At 37.4% G+C, this 22,727-nt stretch overlaps 1 protein-coding gene across 3 annotated transcripts in view; it reads left to right on the top strand.

Moving 5' to 3' along the window:
- BCAT1 (branched chain amino acid transaminase 1) overlaps positions 1–22,727 on the top strand; it is a 58,741-nt gene that overhangs the window by 3,378 nt on the left and 32,636 nt on the right. For 2 of the 3 annotated variants that reach the window (XM_071733071.1, XM_071733069.1), the window contains exon 2: positions 15,042–15,113. In XM_071733071.1, coding sequence (XP_071589172.1) covers positions 15,042–15,113 — 72 coding nt within the window. Of the gene's footprint in view, positions 1–15,041; positions 15,114–18,837; positions 18,943–22,727 lie in introns of those variants that run through there. The other variant, XM_071733070.1, reaches the window with a different exon arrangement.

The following is a 22,727-nucleotide window of genomic DNA, read 5'->3' on the forward strand; positions in this document are numbered from 1 at the left end:
TCCATGAACTAAATAATTGAAACTATCTTTAAAATTACCTAGAAGTTTTACCTATCTGTCTTTTGTGCATCTTGCCCGTAGTTTATTACTGTTTTTACAAACTAATGTCATAATACACTCCCAGCAGAGTTACTCATTTACCTTCTTCTCTTGAGGTTTGCAGTTTTTTGTGGGTTTTATTTTAGAGTACACCTGATGCATTAATGAAGTGCAGCATATGACTTCTCAGTAGGTTGACAGCTAATTCCATTTGCCTATTAAAGCATTTCATACAGCAATTGATAAGAACACTTTCAGTAAGCACAGAAATATAGAATCATAGAAAGTTAGGGCTTGGAAGGGAACTCGAAAGATCATCTAGTCCAATCCCCCCCGCAGAGTTACCTACAGCAGGTCACACAGGAAAATATATGAATATATTTTATATATTATATAAAAATTACATATTTACTTAAAAATACTTATATACTTAATATATTAATATATTGCTTTTCCTGGTATAACAATAGGGCTTAATTTCTCAAAGTTTTGATTATACTAATTTCCAGTAGCATTCACAGAGATCAGCGCCATGCAGATCATGTCCACTTGTTTAATTTTATGTAGACTTTTGTCTTAGGGGTCATCACTTCCATAATAAATGCTTGAATTTGCATGACCTTTACTGAGAATTAACTTTTTTTTTTTTTAACTTTTACACTGAGGGAACAATCTCCAGGCACCGTTCAGTCTGGAGAAGTGGAGGCTTTGGGGTGACATAATAGCAGCCTTCCAAAATCTAGAGGAAAATCAAGAAGATGGGGCAGGTTCAGCAATGATGTACAGTAGAAGGGTTCAGACTGGATACAAGGGAAAAATTCTCTCCACAAGGACAGTCAGGCAATGGAATGGGTTGCCAAGAGAGGCTGTGCAGTCTCCATCTTTGGGTGCAGTCTCCATCTTTGGGAGCTCTTAAGAGCTGACTGGATAGAGTGTTGAGAAACCTGGACTGAGGTCAAACCTGACTCAGCTTTGGACTAGAGACTGTCTGAAGCCACTTCCATCCTGGAATTCTGTGGTCCTGGAAGAAAGTTTATGAACTAAGTTTGGAGGTTTGGGGGTTTTTTTGGGGTTTTTTTTTGTTTGTTTGTTTTCTTGGTTTTTGTTTGTTTGGGTTTTTTTGTTTGTTTGTTTTTTGTTTGGGGGTTTTTTGGTTTTTTTTTTTGGCTGGTTTGTGTGGTTGTTTTGTTTTTTAATCCAGTCTTAGTCTTTGACAGAGTAGTGTGGATCAGTACATGTTTGTCCAGAGCTCTTCTGGCTGTCTCCAGTGTAGGCAGAAGGTGGTTTCTTTAACATGTCAGTATAGTGGTAAAATTTTGTTCTTCTCTATTATCTTTAGGAGTTCCAGGTGCTTAACAGAAGAGGCTGAACAATAATGTTGTTTTATAAAGCTGCTTTATAATAAAGCTGCTTTACTTGGACCCTTTGGAGTTTGTTTGTTGGAGGGTTTTGGGGTTCTTTCGTTTGGTTTGTTTTTTGGTTTTTTTGGGGTTTTGTTTTCTTTTTTGTTTTGTGGTTTTTGGTTGTTTGGTTGCTTTGTTTTGTATTCCCTGGGACCCTTATTGGTTTAATTGCTTCATTAGGTAAGATTTATCAGTACTTCATCAGGAGTGTGCCTACCCCTGAGCAAGGGAAGTGGACTGTACCTCCTTCCTGCACTCTCAACAACTTCATAGAATTTTCAAGGTTAGAAGGGACCTTACCTCTAAAGTACTGTGCTTTTTTTCCCTCATCAACATCAGAAACCCAAGCCAGTACTTTTCCTCATAACTGGAAAACATCCTGGTTTTTCTAGACTTGTTTTTTATTTATTTTTGTTTTCCTACCAGGTATTTTAAGAATAATTCTTTAAACAAAGATCATTGTACCTGTAGGCACTGGCCATGGGAAGGGAAAAGAGGAATGCCAAAACTCTTCAGGAAGTTACTAATGTCAAGGGAAACTTAAGGGGTTATCTCAGGGATTTAAAAATCTTTCATTGGGTTGATTTTTTTTTTGTTATACTGCTAACTTTTCTTTAAAAAAATAACAGTTTCTTGTTTGTTTTGAAATTAATTCACAAGATCTTTTTAATGTCTTTTTGATGTAACTGATTGGAAGTGATCAATACACTGTTAGAATTCTTCTGAAAAGGTTCTGTTTTCACTACTTAAATATTTGATGCTAAATTTTCTAAACTGTTTAATTTTTTCTTTAGTTGTGGAAAACCAGGCACTGGCAAATCTATATAAATCACTGAAAAAAGAAAAAAAGACCTTTTTTTATTTTTCTGGAATGTGGACTTCAATTACTGTATCTGAATTAATATATGTAATTCTAGATGTATATTAATATTCTACTCTTGCAATAAATTTATTAATTCACAAGGTTTTATACCACTGGACATCATAATGCAATTAATTAAAAATCATATAAATCTGACTTAAAATCAGCAATGATTGCATACTTTCTGCTGGTGCATAGAGTGCCTCATCCTCCAGCAAAATAAATTTTTAAACAAAATAATACAGGGAAGAAAACTTCATAGCAAAATCCAGTACTTGAAATATTCTCAATGTATTTAACAGCATAGCTGTTAAATAAGTTTCTTAACTGATGCAAAATGTAGGTTTTACTTCCCTGATTTTAAAGTTTGAGGTCAAGTTTGAATGAAGAGGATGAATCAATGTTTAATTTTTAAATAGGTTCTATAGTTTTAAAACATTCAGAAGTGCCGTAATTTTGAGAACAGAACATCAGGATTTATTTAAATCATAAAGGTATCTAGGTCACAGTCAGTGCTTGTGTTGAGTCAAAACTCTTAAGTCCCTCTGAATCCTGCCCTATAGTGTGGCAGTGCCTGCTTACAAACACAAAGCCCCACTTCCTAATTGCTAGAAAGTATTGCCTGAAGTACAGGGAGTGGAAGCCATAAAAATGAATAGCTGTGTATTAATATAAAAGTGTAATGTGAGCCAAGTTTATTCCTCTTGCACATCATGAAGTAGTAGTTGTAGCATAGGGTGTTGTACCATACAGTGGTTTCACAGGCACAGTTTTTACCACAGCTGTCCAGCTGTGTGTGTATATAAATGCATGCACACAGGAAGAAAATAGTCATATTATATTCACGTGCCTGAATATTTGAGGCATTTATCCATCGTGACTATACAATTTTTTTTTGTTTTTGTTTTTTTAAACAAGTATGGTGGTAAGACACGCTGTAATCTTTTTATATCTGCAGGGGATCTAAACTGCAGATTGACTTAAACTGGATTAACTGTCTTTAGAAACAGAGGTGCAGTTTGGAAGGCAAATGAAACAAAGTTTCCCGTGCCAGGAAGTGTTTTGTTTCTGTAACCATAAAGGAAGTCCATTGGTTTGTTTGTATTTGGTTCTATTCAGTTTTTCTTCTATTACCTTCTAACACAACTGTGCTTTTTTCTAAATCTGGTCCTGTGCTGTGGCCCAGTCCATGGCCCAGGCTTTATCCTCAGTATTACATAGTGCTTTATAGAATAAAAACAGAAGTTCTTTAGTCTATGCTTTTTTATATATTAACAAGTGTCTGTACCATTAGAATAGCTTCAATTTTTTAATAATTTGCATTTCAACACCTTTTCAGAGTTCATTTTTGGCATTTACAAGTTGATTCTCTTCTTGATACCTGGAGGGAGTTCAGTAACATCAACATTCCTTTCTCATTCTCCATTGAGTTAAAAATGCATTTACAACAGTTTTCTTTCAGATCTTTTAAGTAGTTTTACTGTAGCCACCAATATTTTCACCATGTGAAGTGGACAAAATATTTATTGCAATATACAGAGAAAGTTCATATTCTGTCCTGCTGTTTCTAGGTGAAGTGGATTTCAGCAGTGGATAAATCAGATCCAGCTCTAAAGTGTTTTAAAATGCTTAAGGTTAGCGTCACAAATTCAGAAATTATAGAAACATTCTAGTCAAGAGCATTGGTATTCATATGGGTTGAAGCTGGGTTCATGCAGGTGTTAGAAGTCAGTTGTCAATTTGGATGTTTGAGCTGAGCAGGGCTGGTTTATCATACAGATGTTGAACTGTAAGAGACCTTAATTATTTGTCATTGTCTGCTTATAATTTTCCTTGCTAGAGCCATTTTTTAGTACTTCAGTTATCCTTTTTCTAATAGAGATTGTTAATCTTGATTTGTGATGACCTTTTACTATGCCATAATTTTGACTAAGGACCTCTGTTTGCTTTGTGTTTAATTCGTGCTTAATGCTGACACCTCCATAAATACCTCATCTGTGACCACACTTTTTCAAGGCCACTTTTACTGTGCTCTGTACTGTTTTGCTCTCAGTTCCCAGGGTGGAATCCAGTCTTCTCTGAGTCAACAAGTCTTCACTGTCAACAAGTGATAGGGGATTTCACATGAAGGACTTGCTCACAGAATATTTAGGAATGACACACACAAGAAACTTCAACACAACTTCAAATTTTTGGAGTGCTATAATGCTTGATTTTCCCCTGTCCTAGAGCTGTTACACAGATGAATATATACTAAGTAGGTGGAGTATCTGTCTTTGTCACTAGTTTAATATATTTTATTTCTTTTGAGTAGGTATCAAGAAGAGCAGCTTCTTGTGGCTGTTATCTAAGTGTTTTTCCATGTTCAGGGAAGTAATGTGTGACACTATACAGTGACAATGTAGCTATGGTCTCTTTTTCTTGGTTTGTTAGTAAAATGCCATAAGATTATTTACATTTGCTTGGTGTGATGGATTGGGTTTGCTGCCTTCTGTTGCACCCATCAAAACTTGTAAAGACTGTAAAGCAAGAGAATTTCCTAGCTCATTTTGAGCTGGACATTTTCAATGTCCAGTATGCAAAGATATTCCCTATCTGTACTTTGTTAATCTGAAAATGAACACAAACATCATTGTAGGTGCTGTTTTCAAGCAGGGACCAATGATTTTCCCTTTAGGTTAGCTCTGGTCATGGTGACCTTTACATCAAGGGGAAAGCTTCAACTTGGTTTCTAATTTATTGAATTACGTCCAGTTAAATTAAACTAAGGCGGTGTTTGAACACACAACAAAAGACGTGTCACAAGGATATAAACCAGTCTTTGGTAAAAGTCAGGGAGAGGTCTCCCATTGCTTAAAATGGATTATACCAGGCTTAAAACCCACTGGAGCTACTATAGAGAGGTCTGCTGCTGCCATCACCTGTGTGCTGTTTTGCATGGGGCACAGCTGTGAGCTGAGTGCACAGCCAAACAGCATTAATCACCTACACTTGTTCTTCTTCCTTGAGAAGAACTGTAAGGAATCTGAGGGGTATATCTTTATAAGGAAGGGGAGCTATAGATTTAATTTTTGGGGAGCTGTGCATGCCCTGTTTTGGCACCTGTCTATCCCCTCAGTGAATTCCCTGAAGCAACTGGTAACCAGTGTGAGGTATGGCAAGGGGACTGTCTATTGCTTAAATTTCCTGTAAAAGTGAATAGGTATTTCTACCCTCCTTCACTTAGGTGTTGTGACTGTAGAGTCTGTAACATTTTTTAAGGCTTCCAGGTATTACAGTGAGAAGATTAATTTAAAGATTATAAATAATGAAGGTCTCAGTTCTTCAGCTGGAACAAGCAGTGAATTAACTACAAGCATCATACAGACCAATCCACTATCACGATTCAAGAGAAAGTGTGGTATTTACACCACCACAAAGCTTGCCATCTTTCTATTTTTTTTCTTGTTTGTTTTGGGGGGGGCTGTGTGTGTGGATTTTTTTTTTTTTTTTTTTTTTTTTTTTTCATTTAGGGAGACCAACTAGATCCCTCAAACCTTGAAAGCTAAGTCTGAGTCCTTTTGCAACACTGTGGCCAAATGTTCAGGGACAACACCTGTGCATACAGTTCTGCCTGCAAACAAAAAATGGAGACTATGCTCTGCCAATTGAAAAGATTAAAATAGTAGAGAAGCAAGTTTACAAGAAGTCTCTGACTAGTCAGGCAGAGTGTTCTGCAGTATGAAGCCAATTCCAATTCCCAGGTTAGATAGCTGGTGCCATGCTTTATCAGCTTCATCTGTTGGGCAATTTACAGCTGAAAAAACTGCTTGGGAAGCAGGGAGCAGGCAATAATGGCACTAACAGCCTAACCCAATACAGAAAGTCATGCTTCTTGTGCCTTTGCACGGGTGGCATTTGATACTCAGTGATGAATTAAATAGGCCATGAAAAGTTATCAGGGCTAGATGTGGTATCAAGCCAACACATGTTTGCCCTTTACAGAGCAGCAACCACATGGACAGTTGCATAATGTTTTATTGTACTTAGTGTTATTTGAGAGCCAGATGTGTAAGTTACTGTTTTATTATCTCTGGTGGGACTGGATACAGGATTTGTGGTGGAAAAAAAAACCAACTCATTTCTCCTCCAAAAGCATTTTTCTAAAAAATCTTTTTTATACCACTCCCCTCCAAGCCCCCCCCAGAGCTTTTGTTTTCAGTGTGTGATTCATCATTGCTCTGTGTCTTATGTAAACCTTTATTCCAGAGCAAAATGGACTTAAATGGGACACGGTCTAAGCACTCTGAGAATAGCTGCAAATGCCCCCTTGTACAGGCCAGTGATTCTGGCCTGACCCTGTGTTTCTTCTGGTTCCGCTGTAGTTATGAGGGGCTTACCAACAGGAGTATGTCCTTAAATCCAGGTTTTTGTCTGCTAACTCTTTTCTTTAAGCATGTCAGTTCTCATTTTGGAATCTGTCACTCTCTGTGCTGTGTTTTGTTGTGTTTGTTTGGGGTTTTTTTTTTTCTTTTCTCTAGGAATCTACAATGATTTCTTTCCAAACTGCAGAATCTTTGGTCTCCTGCATTAATTGTCTGCTTCCAGTTCTTAACATTCAGTAATTCTTCAGACACTGATTTTATTTGGTTTTGTTGTGTAAGCCTTCGTGTTATTCACATGATAATTTGGTAACTGCATCAAGCCACTTGCCTTGGTCACGAGCTGCAGGATGTGTGTGTATTTTCCACCATCAGGGAATTTCAGAAAGAAATTGTAAGCTATATTTTATGCATCTCTAAATCAGATCACATGTGTACAACTTTCTCAGGATAGAAAAAAAATATAGCCAGTGTAACTGAATCTGTGTGGAAAATAAGTAGAATCATTTTTATTGTAATTGGGCTCATCTTTGCTGGTGTAACAGTGCAGTTAAAAATGTATCCCATAGCTCTGCATAACTTTACTATAAAATCTTAAAATGCAAGTTTAGTGCCTGACATTATAGAATATATAAGCAAAGACAAATTAATACAAAAGCAAAGCCTTTTTACAGTGCTAGGGGAAAGTAGGAATGGCATTTTTACCCTTTCTCGTTGCCAGTTTGATGTAAAGTTCTCTTCCTCTCAGTGAGACGTGGGCCTAAACACAATAAACCCATGGTGACTCCAGAAGTTAAACTTATTTTGCTTCAGCAATAACCATATCCCATAGCCATGAGACACCATCTAGTTCGGAAACAGGGAGATGAATTTATAGGTCAACTAGATCTAGCTGGTGGCTTTAACATGTTTTTCTTTACGCCATTCCAGCAAACAATGCACTTGTTAAAAACACAATTAATGCTCGAGCGGACAAACAAACCAACAAAAGAGGCACTTAGAGGCACTGCTCATAGGAGTTAGAGATGGAAGAGCTCCATTAGGTCATCTGCCTGCTCCCCTAATAGTGGGAGGCTGTTCTCCTCAATTAAAAGGGAAGAGTCAGTGAACTAAGCAAGAGTAAAGAGAGAGGAAATGGCACTGGGGAGTGACAGAGCAAGAAGAGGATAATAAGAAGGAAAACAAACAAGAACAGAATGAGCAGTAGGCTTAGAAATCAAGGTTAAAGCCCATGGCATTCGGAGGTCATTCGCAAAGAGGATTTCTTTTAGAGTACGTGCCTGGTCTGTGAAGAAAATAGGAAGGAGGATTGTATGGTTGTGCAGGAAATACATTAAAGAACTAACTGTTGAATAAAGGGCAACCATACAGAGATGTACTGCTGCTTTATGTCTTGTATTGGATGATGCTGCTGGCAGATTTTCAGTATTTTTAAATTGGGAAGGATCAAATTGTAGACTCCACGTTGTATAATCGTAGACTGCGGCTCATGTTATAAACTTTCTGAAATATCTGGCAAAATAATTTTAGCCTGAAGCTGAATAACTCTTTCGTCATGTTCTCCTTAGAAAAAAGAAGAACATTGAATTAATCTATTTACTATTTCTGGTGAACTCTTTTCTTCCCTTTAGCCTTCTTGATAATGCAGTTTGTCAAGCACACATTCATTTTGGATTTCAGAAGTAGCTGTCCTTCACCTTGCCTAACCTTGCTACCTTTCAGGTGAACTGATACAAGCTTTCTGGTATAACAGGTTAGGCATTACTGAACCCATTCAAATACTAATTTAAGCACTGAATCAAAAAATTGGCATAGTTTCCTGGAGAGATTTCTCACTTGAGCTCTGACTGCAGTAACTTTACTTTGGCAATGTTGTCCCGCATTTATTTAATTTCATGGTCTGATTTTAGAGTTGCAATAGAGCTATAAATGTTGCTAAATATGAATCTGGGGTGCACTAGCTGAGTAATTCAATTTATTTATCTGGTTCAAGGTTTTCCTAACCAATAAGTCATGCTCATATAATCTGAGTTGTCTTTTATTTAAACATAACAAAACCAAGGATACTTACTTAAACAGGAGCATATTTCAGTTTTATTCAAACTACTTAAATTGCTTTAAGTTAAACCAAATAAACCGATCAAGACAGAAGGTGTCGCACAGTAATTTGGCCTAATATAATAATAATTATTTAATTTCAACCTTACTTTTTGCAACCAACTTTCTTAGAAGAAGAAACTCCTGTATGTTCTAAGCCCTCATGCTTACACTCTGATGGAAAATTAAACAATGTGGAAGCTTTCTTTTTCTGCTATGCTAGTTGCCCACGTTTTTCTTTATTGTATACTGTTACCACACTGCTCAAGGTTGAAAAGTGGCCAGAGTAAGATGATAATGTGCAGCTGACAAAGCATCAGGGCAGACATATGTTAGGTAAGAGACATTAGAAATACATTGGAAAATACATTAGTAAAATGTATTGGAAGTGCAGAAAAAAACCCAATGAGAATTCTTCGTGAATTAAGTAAAAAGCTAAGCACTGGGACTGTGTACTTCAGACTGTCTTTTTTTTTTTTTTTTCCTTTGTGTTTGTACCTCGGTGCTGATCTGTGCATACATTGCACAGATGTGTCATTAGAGCTACTCTGGAATTTTTGTTGTACATGTTCTTTGATTTTATTTTTGAAGACTGTCAAACTAATGATGGAGAATGCTCCAACCTAACCACCAAGGATACTTCAGAGATCTCTGTCTTGATAAGTAGTTAGAAATACAATCTATGAGTTATCCTTCAGTCTCTTTCTGTCTTGATTTTATAAAGAGTAGAAGAAGTTTTTTTTTTCTTTTGTAAAGAAGTTGTGTGGATAAGGCATGGCATTATACAAATAACCCAGCCCCATGAATGTACTTGGTGACATATATGTATATTTACCTTCACATATGTACAATATAAAGACAGTATTAAAATATTTTTATGTCATGCAAGTACCCCCATGACAGCTGAGGTAAACATGGCTCATTGTTAGATTCCATAAATGAGCTTTGTGAGACCTGGAAGTTTTTCATGGGTATTGTTAAGTAAGTAACTTTTAAGTTGATATTAAAAATATTATTATGACTTGGCTCTGCAGCAATATTCAGAATTTCTCAGTCCAACAGCAAGTGTTGTTTTTTGTGTTTTTTTGGTTTGTTTTGTTTTTTAAAGCCATAAACATCACTGTTTTTTTCCTGCAAATTCATCTTTTATGTGGTGTGGCTGCCAAATTGTATTAACATTTTCCTAGGGGCAGACTTCTGAAGTCATGGAAGTGTTTTAAATAAATGATGGTAGCAATACAGAGAATATGTGGCATTTATGCATGCTGGACTCTATTATAGCTAGAACAGAAGGACAACTCTGATAAGTATGGCTTTGAATGCCAAAGTACCTGACATCACACTGACTTGACTCACCTGTAGGCAGTAACATATAAGTCATGTATTAAATTTATTTATCTGCTAGATTCTAATTTCGTTATCATTCCTGTGTAAATTAGAGCATGAAATAATTTTTAGATGTGAAAAAGCAGTGACTTGCTGTTTTAGCTTGGAGAAATGTATTAGAAACAACTTTTTTCATTGAAAACTTTTAAATGTGACTTCTGACTGAAAGGAAACACCCACTCCATCTTTGCTGGGGCGTGATGATTACTACAAGACAGTCTTGCTCTTAAGTTTCTCTACATAGCAGGAGATGGAGTTACCTCAGTAGAAGGAACTATATACAGCCATACTGTGGCTTGTTTTCTTCTCTATGTTCTCCTCCTCCATGAATAGCCAATGTCTGCCCAAAGTGCACTGTCTACAGTTCTCTCATGGGAATGCAACTGGGTTTTCTGGTGTTCCCTGTTAGAGGTAATACTGTAACCAGAGCACTGGTTCTGTTGGTGTAATTCTCTCTCTGAGTGGAGACATCAGAGACTTATATAAGGACACCCTGGTGAAACTAAAAAGATGACTAAGGAGTTTGTGAAACTGTAGATCTTGAGCTGTTTTGAGAAGTGGCCAATATTATTTCCTAGCTGAAAGTATGAACTATGTAGAAATTATCCACAATATATTTGTTTACTCCTACTTTCCTTGAGGGACACTTTTCTATTGTCTAGTAGCATGAAGAGTTATCAAGCAACAGGAAAGAGTGAGCAGAGAACAAATGAAATAATTATTTTTATTGAAAAAGGTTGACAAATTTCATGGCATATAGAGGTAACAGCAAAACTTTTTTTTGAGAACTGGTGCCATTTTTAAAATTAATGTAACCTGTGGTGTGTGCACCTTAAGTTAACAGCAATGAAGCTTCTGAAGATTTCAGTTTCTATTTCATAACTGAGGATGAGTGTATGGGATAGCTAAAACTTAAGAATATCAGCTTAACAAATGATAAGGTAGAATTGCATTTTGTAAAAAAAAAAAAAATGAGAACAAAGACATTGGTGCTGCCACTGGGTCTCAAAAGCTGCAAAGTGTGAGGGAACAGGAAAAACTAAGGGGGATTCATGTAGTCTAGGAAGTCCAGGGAGTGTAGGCAGGAGATGGGCCTGTTCTTGTGGCAGAAAGTTTTTTCAGCTGAAGGACAAGTGATCTGGCTTCATAAAAGAGGTAAACTTTCAGTTTTGAATAACGTGTGAGATGTAAGAAGATGATCTAAAAGATGAGCATAATTAGAGGCATGGCAAAATGGTGAGAGTGAAGTTGGTACTTTTTCAGGTCCATGCTTTGCCAAGGTCTCGTGTCCACAACAGAATAGCAGTCAGAGAAGGGAAGTGCCAAAGACAGCAGGGAAAGCCAAGAGTCATTGATTGGAGCATCCTAAAAGATGTTGAAAATACACTTGTCCAAAGCAGTCTGAGGACCAAATGCAGGTGCTGAGTGGTTGGGTTTGGGAAAGGTGGAGGTGGAGATGGCAACAAACAAATAAAATATTCCCCAAAGTGCTGGTAAGTGTTATGCACAGAACAGTCTCTCACTTGTTGGGAGTAGACTAACCTCCCTAAGGCTTACATCTTGTTTATACAAGAGTTAGATTGGAAGTAAGTATAAATGTGAGGGAACACTATTATCCAACTGTTGATAGAGTGATTACTTTTTCTAAAAGCTAAAGGATTTGCAGAAAATATTGTACCACTGAAATCATCTGTAATAGCTAGGACAATTACTCATCAACAGGTCTTTATTTTAGTAGTGTTTCTTAATGATACATAGACATGTAAAACTCATCATTCAACAAAATTTAATCTAATGTAATGCTTTGCACTTTTTTCTCATGCAGGCTTTATGACGATAAAATCAATGTGTGATTTCAGTATTTTTGAAGGAAAACTGTGAAATACTCTCCTATTTTCAACTTAGACAAAGCAGTTAAATATACCATAAAGAAAATGTTGTTAGGTCTACACCACAAAGTAGGAAATCCTGTCATGCTTCTGTAATTGAATAAGAACTTGATTCAGACCTCAGTGACTTTAAGGAGACACTGACACAGTGTTTCAAATGTATATTTAGGATAACATGTTTTAATCCATGCACTTTAAAATCTACCATGCTATTAAATAAAAAGGGCAAATTTATGCTTGGTACATCACCCTTGGCAATGTTGGCACTAAACCAGGGAGTAATTTTCCCTATTTCATTTAACAATATGTTTCAGATTTAAAAGCCATGGAGCCATTAAAATATGACTCCATCAATTAGAAAGTAATTGTGGCATGGCTTTCTTGTGCTGAGGGATTAACTCAATTTAATCTCAGTGTGGTTAACAAAAGCAGTTAGCTACTTGCTTTAAATAAGACTTAAATCTGTAAAACACAATGATTTCATGAAGAACAGGATTGGCTCCATGGCATATGCCCAAAAGAATAGGCTGCTGGCTTCATAGAGTTCAGGGGGAACCTTGAACTGAAACTTGGCATGATTGAGCCCCTAAGGGCTCTTCCTGTAGGTGGTCCTCACTTGAAATGCACATACAAGTTTTATATCTTTTTAAAGATCATGAAAGAGAGTATGAAATTACATCCAGCTTTGGTCCTCTTCATTGATGTCAGCACTTCCTTTAGGGCAACTTTGTAAAGCAGAGATGGGGTGAAGCTGAAGCCTGATGGTTGAGTATTTGTCTGTATTTACTGTCATTAGTAATTATTATTAGAAAATACAACTTTCCATAGTAGATATTAAAAAAAAAGCAGCTATGGAGTTGGAGCTGCTTGAGGAAAATGATTGCTCCACAGCTGGCAGTTACTGTCCTGTTAGCTGGTAACCAGCACTCTCTCCACCTTAATTCACCACAGCACCAAGACAAATTAGTTGGATTAATTGATCTGCAGAATTCCTAACTATTAAAAAGTGATGGAGTTATGACGATGGAATTTTACCACTGAATTTGGAAGTATTTGAAGAACTACAGGGAAAGCAAGGACCTATTATACAGTGCTTAATTCAGACAGTCCCTCCATTTGCTTAACACTTTAGTCCTGCTAGGTTCTAACACTGAATGCCATTAAAGAGGCTCTACCAAAAAAAGCTTGTCTTTTTGGAGTAAAAAACCCCCTAAACTTTAAGGCAAATAAAACGTATTTTAATAAGGTTTTAAGTTAAAGCACATTGGTACATTCTAAAGGGAGATTTCTCTCAGCATCTCCTTCTTCAGTTGATAGGAAGGAGCCCGTGGCTGAAATTTCACATCTCACTGTGGAGGGTTAGAAAAAAAGAGGAACAGAAGGGTTAAAGCTGATGGTGAGAAAAGGCAAGAGGGAGTTATGGCTTCCCTGGGGCATTGTGGAGGAGGGGAGAGGAGGAAGTGAGATCTGCTGTGACTGGGAGTTTGCTTTTTCCTTTTGTTGGTAGCAAGCCTGCTATTGGTTGAAGACACCATTTGTTTTTTTGTTTTCTTCCCTTCCACATATCCCCCCACACACACATATACACACTGTAACCCCAAGATTTGCAGAAAGGGGAAAAAATCGTGTTATTTGCCTTTTGTGTCTCAGTTCCCAGCCCATTACCCATGTGGCCCCAATTCTGGACTGATAGGATGGTGGCTGCTGCGGGACTGTGGTGCTGGGATTTCCCTGACACTGCCCTCTGTCCTACACACAGGTCTCCTTGTAGGGTGAGGGCTGCTTTCTGGTTAAGAGCTTGGGGCAGGGATCTCACAGGCTGAGCATGAAGGGTTTCCTGAACAGGGCTTTCCTTCAGGGGACTGTACCTTCGAGCTGGGGCTTTCCCACCTGGGCTTGGCCTGCCCAGTCAAGATGCAGCAAGGCTGAGGGGTGGCAGGGTGAGATGCAGCCACCAAGTGGTGATCAGCCAATGTAGGAATCTGCTAGGGCTTTTCCTTTGTCGGGTTGAAAACCCCTTCCTTGCCTGTTAGACGTGGCAACAGCATCCCTTAGTGCCTCTGTCTTTCCTTCATGCTGTTAGACAGGCTTATTTTGTGCCTGTTTCCCCATGCCCTGTTTTTCCATCCCTGGGTTCAACTCAGCAGCTATCCATCCCTTCTGCCACTACCTCCATCTTGCCTGCCACAGTTCCCTTAAACCATCCCCTTCATGGCTCTTCCCCAGTTAGAGCAGTGTTCTTCACATCTCACCTCACTCCATGCTCTTTAGTGTAATGTTCATTTACTGGTTACTGGCAAGGAAGGTCTGGCTAGTCTAGCCAGAGGGTCCACAAGGATGCTAGACTGATGGAAACCTGGGATCTGGCTTTTAGGTAGATGGCTTCATCTGTTATTCTTCCACTGCTGAACAGAAGGATGCACAGGGCTATGACTCCTTTTCTTTTTGTTCTTTTCTAGCATGGTCAGTGACAGAACCCTTAAATTCAGCATAGTAGATAATGCAAAATACTCTGGTTATTTATTTATACAAGTAGGCATTATCTGTATTTAATTAAGGATTTAACAAAAACAGTTCTTTCCTTTTTTTCTTACATTCTGTCTAGTCAGGCTTCTCTGAGAAAAGGCAAAAGCAAATCTGTTGGGTGAATGCTTTAGTAGAGAAGCTTTAATCTGTTTTAATTGTGTAAGAACACTATTTATTCAACCTTGAATGAGTCTTGTGATATTTATACCCTTCTGCACTTCACAGTGATAATTGAACCTGTTGTGTCTCTTAAAAAACCCTGAAACGCAGTTGCGCAAAATAATGCAACTGAAGTAAAACTAAAAACCAAAGGCACAAAGTTATGCTGAGAAACTACCAAAAAATTCTTGCTAATATATTGCTGATGAGCTTAGACTGATCATTCAGTACTGTCTGCCCTAAAAGCATTTATCTGCACGTGTCCCTGTTATTCTGCAGTGTGCATCGAATTTCATTTCCTCTGTCTTTTTTTTTCTAGGGCTGCCAGAATGAATGCACGGCTGGAGGATGTTCAGGAGAAACAGCAAAGCATGTGACAGAATCTTTCAAGGTACATTGTTAAAAGACTGGCTGCAGTATTTCAGCAGATGGTGCCAAACAGTATCTGTAATGGCAGTATGATTGTGGCAGTATGGCAGTGATTGTTGTGCAAGTGTTCCTAGCTATTTACCCACTTGAATGTCATAATTCTACAAATCTGTATTCAGCATTTGCTGAAAATTTTTTCAATGTAAAAATTTAAAATGTTACAAGGACTTTATTATAGTTTCAGGTACTAACTAAAAGGTCAGCAGTCATTAAGCAAAATGTAAAATGGTATAGGTGTTTTTATTTTTAACTCATATCTGCTTTGAAATAAATAGAAATACAGATTGATTCCCCATTAAGGTTTTTTCCAAATGAAGTCTATGTAACACTATTATTTGTTGAACTTTGGCTTTATGAATGATGTTCAAATGTAGTTTTTTCCATCTGGTCTCAAAGTTGCAGAACTAAGGATCTCAGGGCACACCACAGCTCTGTCAGATTATCAGCACTCAAGTAGCAAGCAGGACTATGATAATAAGGAATGCTGTGCAGCTGCCAGGAATGGACATGAAATTTAATTTATCTTTTTTTTTTTTTTTTCTTTCATCTTTTGCTTAGAATTGAGCCCAGTTAAGATATAGCTCTTTTCCTCTCCTCCATCCTGAATGCAGTGCTAGTAACTAAGAGCCCATTTTAAACACCATACGGACACAGATGTCAACTTTTAATTTTGTGTTGGAAATATAAAGCCCATCAGCATGTGCTCCTTTGAGCTCTACCTTTTGTCCTGATTATTTTTTGGCTCCTTTATACAGTTTGTCCTTATTGCTTATGCCACATAACCTGTAGTTCTTTCTCCACCTCCTCTCTTTTCTTGCTTTACAGTTTTTAAAAAGCTTGACCTCTCTTTTGCAGATGTTTTAAAAAGTACCCAGATAAAGGTGACCTCACTTATGCTTCTTCAGCAGTTCCCTTCCTGTTATTGCTGACTATTGTCAGCAGCACATGACATGAAATTGTAATGATACTCTTTGAAACTGTCACATTCTTCCTGATTTTTTGGGCCAGTGTCAGTGTTTTGCAGTCTTCTAAATTATACTGAGGTATTTTCCTTTTAGTTGTCAGATATAAAAAGTAAGTGACATATAAAATGCAGTGTACTCCTTGGTAAGATTTATTATGATGATAGTCTTATTGAAAACAGAATTGTTGAGAGTCTCTGACTATAGAATTTTGTCATGTAGCAGCATGCCACTTCTTTCTTTTTTCTCATTCTCAGCCCTTCCTTGTTCTTTTCTTCCTCATTTCTTTGCCCTTTGCCTCTCTAGCAATTCTGCCCAAGAAGGAAGTTTTAGGATGACTTTTCAGCCAGAAGGTCTGATTTGGAAAATGTTGAGAAAAATAGGCACATGCAACCAATTTTGAAACTGCAAGTTGTGCACAGTTCTGCACTCCACACTTGTGACTTCACCTTTAATAATAAACAAGATAGATCTCAGCAGATTCATTCAGTAGGGTGTGCTAGTGTATTTAAAAACAAAAATTGCTTTGCAGAGAGGAGACTCGTATAACTGCACTGTTGCCTTCAACTAATTGACAGAGTACAGAAGGAAGATAGTGTGACAACAGAGTGTTTGGGTCATAGGTGAACCAGGCTTAAATTTACCATAATTATACTGACAGTCAAGCAGGTGCCTTACCAAAGGTCCAAATATTGGGCAGCACAAAGTGAGATTTAATTCAGCTTCCTTTCCATCGATACTTGTAAATCAGCCAGAATGGCAAATTGTTGTTCTGGAGTATGCTTGAGGGGGAAAAAATATACTAGCAGGTGGGACAGATGGTTATAAAGGGAGTAATACTAGAAAAAACAGCTGGCTCAGGCTGAAATCTAATTTCTAAGTCCATTCCTGCCTTATGGCTCTGTTTCTGAAGATTAGCAGCAGTAACCAGAAAAGGGTACATTTTTTAGAAAATAGTGTGAAAGTTAGGGGGAGACAATACTGATTGCAGTTCCATGCATTATAATAGGTTATTTATAGTCTCTTTAAATCATTTTTCAAATTAAAAAGAAAAGCTTTATAAATTAAGGAAAAAATAACACCAAAATAATACAAACAGAATAGCCTGGATTGATTCTAAGGAGCTTTACAAACACTTCTGTGGACTCTAGTTACAGTTACAATTTCAGAAACTATAGCTAATAATATTTCAAAGGAATCAAGCTGACTCATGGGGCTGACTGTGCTGAAGAAAGCTGCAATTTTGTGCCAGAAACCTAAGTAATCCAAGATTGAGGGAATGTAGAAAAAGCATGGTTTTGTTTTATGCTTACATAAAACATGCTGTTTAAAATGGATGATGCCCAACGTTTGAATGCCATATTAGCCCTCTGAAGACACTTCTTTTTAGAATGCAAGGCTGTGCTTTTAAAGTGGGGTGACCTTTGAATTTTAATTTCTGCCTAACTTGGAAGGGTGGACTCAGTCACTGTACACTGGAAGGGAAGGAATGAATGCTACCTTCAGCTTCTGGCAAGCAGTGAGCACCTCTGCTGGCTGCTCAGTTTTCAGTTCTCTGGGCTTCTTGTAAATCAGGATGTTGGGACTGGCACTTTAGCTCAGGAGCAGTGAAAAGGAACGCCTTAATTTGACTCCTCCTGTTAAAAGTCTTGCCCTGACAGCTCTGTGATTTAAGAGATACTTAATGTATCACAGTTTGAATTGACACCAGTGATCCTGGAAGATGTAAGAACATCAAAGGAAACAGTGATTTTGCTAGAGTTTCTTGTGTTGTAGAAAATGTCAAATCTCCACTAGTTATCTATCCCTCTCCTTGTGCAGTGAAATCTTCCCTGCTCCCCAAACTGTCGTTTTTGTTTCTTTATTTAAATAACTGGTTGTGGTTTGTGACCATAACCTATGAAGTTATAACTGTAGTTTTTGTGTACTGCCAGCTCTGGATTTCTAGGAGGAGCATATGTAACCAGTAATGGAAACTGCAGTCATCCTCTGTACCACTGAACATATTTCAGAATGTTGACACAAGAAATGCAGATATCTGGTTTTCCTCTTCTGAATGGGTTTTTCCATTCTGTAACACCACGAAACAGCACACAGTTATTTCCAAAGCCCTCAATGTTTATGATTAAAAATCTGGTAATTTTTAAAACGCATTCATTCTGGTTTTTTGTACTGCCATGAGACAGACTGAATGTAATTTGTATAATGTAGTGATGTATTTTCACATCTAACTTTAATCTGGTTTCTTTTAATGTGTGTATTAGCTCTGGCTTTGGTCTTAAGAAGCTAAAGGCAACAATTATTTCCCTTTCTTTCCCTTATGTTATCAATACATATGCAACAGTAGTATTTTAGCTTTTATGTAACATAGTTATGTAACATTTTTCATTAACAACACAAGCACAAAGAACATTTTAAGAAGTTATTACCTATGTCTTCTACATTACTCTGTTTTTTAAAGAACTGAAGCTATGTAGAATTCATTGGGCATCTTACTAGTACAAAGTTCATTTCTTTTGTTTTAATTTTTAGAGGCCTACTGACTGTACCAGAATGGTTCCAGCCTTCTAGGGAATACTGGCTAGTCTGCTGCTCCAAAGCACAGTAAAGTAGCTGTGGTTTACAAGTAGATCTGGACTGACTTCCTAAAATGAAGACTTGTGGTAGAGGAATGAAAAACCTTTAACTGGAGCTTCAGTATCTGGCTCCTCACATTACTCTGAATAACCATGAGTGTTCCTGCACAGTCTTCTGCAGAAACATCTGACCTTTCTGGGCTCGGAGCTTGTGGGATGTGAGCCCATGGCAGACTGGAAGCTATACAGGCAGGTTAGTGCAGTGCTGTTCTCAAACAAGTAATCCCTGTTGAGATTTTGGATTTGCTTGACTGAAAACAGTGCTATGATAATAAATTTGCATGGCTTCCAGTTTGAAGCTAGCTCATGTCTGAGGTGCTGGATAGAGTAATGATGTATGTTTTAGTATTTGTGTCTTGCATTGCTATGATGTTTTAGAGCCCAAGCTGTGAACCAGCTGACATTGTGCTAGGTAAGGTACAATTTAGAACATAAAGGTTTTTTCCACACTGTAGACATAACCTACATATAAACAGCCCAAGTCCCTGAAAGCTTTGCCACGTATTCCAAATCTGTAGTGTGCCTCTGGATGAAGTATAAAGAAAGAGAAAATTTATAATATCTTGATGCTGTGATGAGCAGTGGCTCCTTAAAATATGTGTGTAGGAAAGATGTCTTTTTATAAACTGTCTTAAAGCAGTAAAAGGCAATCAATTGCAGATATATATGTATGTACGTGGTTGTGTATAATATTACACAATTAGGCATCTCCAAATAGTCTGTGTCTTAAAACCATAGCTCATGTAGTCTGTCCTTCCACTGAAAATGTGACTCTCAGTAGTACTAGACCAGGTCAGCTGTGGCTTTGTCTGCTCAGTGCTCTTATGTCTGCTCTGAGCTTCCTAAGCTAAAACTGTGTTTACTACAATTTAGTAGGTCATCTGTATCTGTACAGCTTTAGCCACTGTTACAGCACAATGCCAAGCTAAAGGCCAATTTTATTATAGTTGTAACAGTATTTATCATTTGTAGGCTGGCTGTTGCTTTAGAAAATGTAACACTGATTTTATCTTGATTTCAGCTCAGTCACTTAGCTTTTTATCAATGGCAATAAAATTATTTACTTTTTGTCAGGTATAGAATAAAAAAATTTAAAAAATCAGAGTAATATTGTTAGATTATGCCTTCACATCACTTCACTTTCCCCCCTAGCAGGGTATGTACATGCTGCAGAATTACTTCATGTGATTTACAAAGACATGCCCTCATCTTCACCTGCCAAGAGGAAAACCAGCTACAGCACTGAGAGGATTGAATGCCAGGGGGTTTCTGTGGCATTCTGTATCCACACAGACATTGCATGAAGACATTTGAATATTACTTACAATATCTGAGCAAGACTCTCTTACAGATTTGCTCCTTCCATTCCAGTAACTAGGAAAATAGAGGTATAGGTAACAGTAATGATCATGGTCTGTTTGCAATTGAGCACTCTGTTTTGACATGGGACAGCAAAGAAACAAAGCTCAGGTTTATAAATGAATGTTTCAGTGGTTGTTGGTTGATAGGAAAAGCTGGCTTTCTTGAAGGAGACCTTGCAAGTTGCATGCAGAGGTGGAAGGTGTATTAATGCAGCACAGTATTGCTGGTAGCTCCACTTGGCACATCAGTGTGTCTAAATCAAATTTATTATCATGAAGTAGTACTACTCCTTCAGGATTGCAGTAGCCAAGAAATCCTATGGAGAGAAAAGTTGTTAGTGCTGTGAAAATTACAACGATATGTTTAGGGATGATTCCTCAACAGTCTGCAAGTAGATTTCTCCTGTGATCAGGAACCCAGCTCTACTGTGGCCTTTGAGAGCTCTGGTGCTTCTGTTCAGTTTTAGCTTGGTGGCAAATAGTTCTCTGTTACTTTTCAAGGGGGTTGTGTCCTTCAGCTGGTTGCAGGCTTTTAACAAATAGATTTTCTAAGCTATAGTAGAGAAACTGATTGTCTCATTACTTGAAGCTGTAGAAATTGCAAATAAAGCTACTTGTCTTCAGCAAGTAACAGATGCTTTTAGCTAAGATAAAAGGAAGATGCAAGAAAAAAAGCCAAGGGACAATTTGGCCGAGTTGATTTATAGCACAACAAAAGTGTTGCTTTAACTTCCTTTTAACTTGGGGCTTTATGATATAGTCAGTGTCTGTAAAAACACAGAAATTGTACTAGAATTTTGGAAGTTCCATTTGGCTTGTATCCTTTCACTGGATTTATTTTTTCCCAAAATGAAGAATTGCTTTTAAAGGTAAGGCTTTAGCATCAGCTAATGATTGCAAAGGAAACTGACTCCAAAATATATAAAATCCGTGCTGTTCTTTTCCAAGAATTCTTAATTTTTAAAATCATTCCGATATCAAGACCCCAAATCTGATATTAAATGTTTTCTTTCCTGAGCACACATGAATAGGAACCACACTTCAGTATATAATTTAGTCTTTTTTCTTTTTTTTTCCCATAAGACTCTATTGGCCTTTCTGCTTGATTTTGAAATAACTTCTATATCTTAACTCATGAACCAAGAGCATAGAGAGCTCGGAAGAGTTTCATAATCGTCCTGTACTTAGTCCTCTTTTCTTGGAAAGGTCTGAAGGGAATGAGTTGGCAAATTGTGGCAGTTTCAGTGGCAGATCAAATGTAGAAATTCATGGCAATTTTTAAATTTATCTTCTTCTACCAGGATGAGAGGGAGATTGGATAAGAGAAAAAAGCAAGTATGGTTAACTGAATGTTTGAAATTATTCCTGTAACCTCTGGGTAAGAGACTGTACCATTAAATAATTTTATATTCCCCAAAATTTCTGAAATTCCATTTGAAATAATGAATTCTGAATGTCTTCATCCCATGAGTCCACTTCCCTGCATGTCTGCAAGCTTATTAAAATCAGGATAAGAAGATTTAATTGCAACTGCTCAGGATTTGGACATGTGAGATTATGATTCTATTCTTGGCTATTCTGCATAATGTGTTTGTGACTGGCCAGGCTACTTAGACAAAACATTTCCCACTTGTTTGCCTGGAATTTAAGTTTGCACTTTATTTCTTTATTTCTTCTTTCAGTATGTTGTCTTTTTATTTATTTTTTTTTCCCACTTTCTTCCTGTGAAATTGCAATTATGCTTCCCAAATGAGAAGGCAGTAGTGTCTGAAATCTTTGTGGACCAAATTTTGTAAGATTTGTTTTCATACAGCATTTTTTCAACATTTAAAACCCCGTGTCACCGTACAAAAATGTGATATCGATGAAATGTCACAGGTCTGTATTCCAGTTTTCCATCCCAGGCCAGTGTGAGCCCTCATTTTGTGTTAGGCTCAAACCTTCTCCCAGGCAAACTCTTGCTAAAAATGGAACATCGTGTTTATGCTACAGTGCAGAAATACAGTGGCTGTGAGGCAAGGAGCAGAACTGCATCAGGAACTGCATTAACCAAGCTGTCAAATCTTTTGAGAAATAATGTCTTACATACTGATACCGAATTAAGACACATCTTTTAATTAGCTAATGTGTTCCATTCGTGAAGAATGATCCTAGTTTTGTATATATTGAAATGTTTGAATATGAGCCTATGAGAGGGTTGAATATGAGTCTATGAGAGGGTTTTTTGTGCAAGAAAGCGAGCTACTAAAAAATTGCAGTCTGTTTCCCCTTGTCATTCTATGTGGAATTGCTTCTTTCTAACCAAAAGCCAAGGTATATCTGCATTGCAGACATGCAGTGTGGTTGCATGGCCAAAGAGTTGGGCTTTTTTGCTTTTTTTTTTTTTTTAATAGCTAACTTGACAATAAATGAGCTCCAGCAGAGCATTAAACTGCTCATTAGACTGCATTAAAGTCTGCTCATAATTCCTCCCTATTCACACTTTTTGACCAGTCCCCTTATTTTTAGAGTAGCTGTTATCAAACAAAAATATTTTATAGGACCAAAATGCAATGACATGTCCATTTCCTGTTTCTATATTTAATAGTCTTTATCAACACTTTGATAGCTTATATTT

The sequence above is a fragment of the Heliangelus exortis genome, chromosome 1, assembly GCF_036169615.1.
Source record: "Heliangelus exortis chromosome 1, bHelExo1.hap1, whole genome shotgun sequence".
In the NCBI taxonomy this organism is placed as follows: domain Eukaryota; kingdom Metazoa; phylum Chordata; class Aves; order Apodiformes; family Trochilidae; genus Heliangelus; species Heliangelus exortis.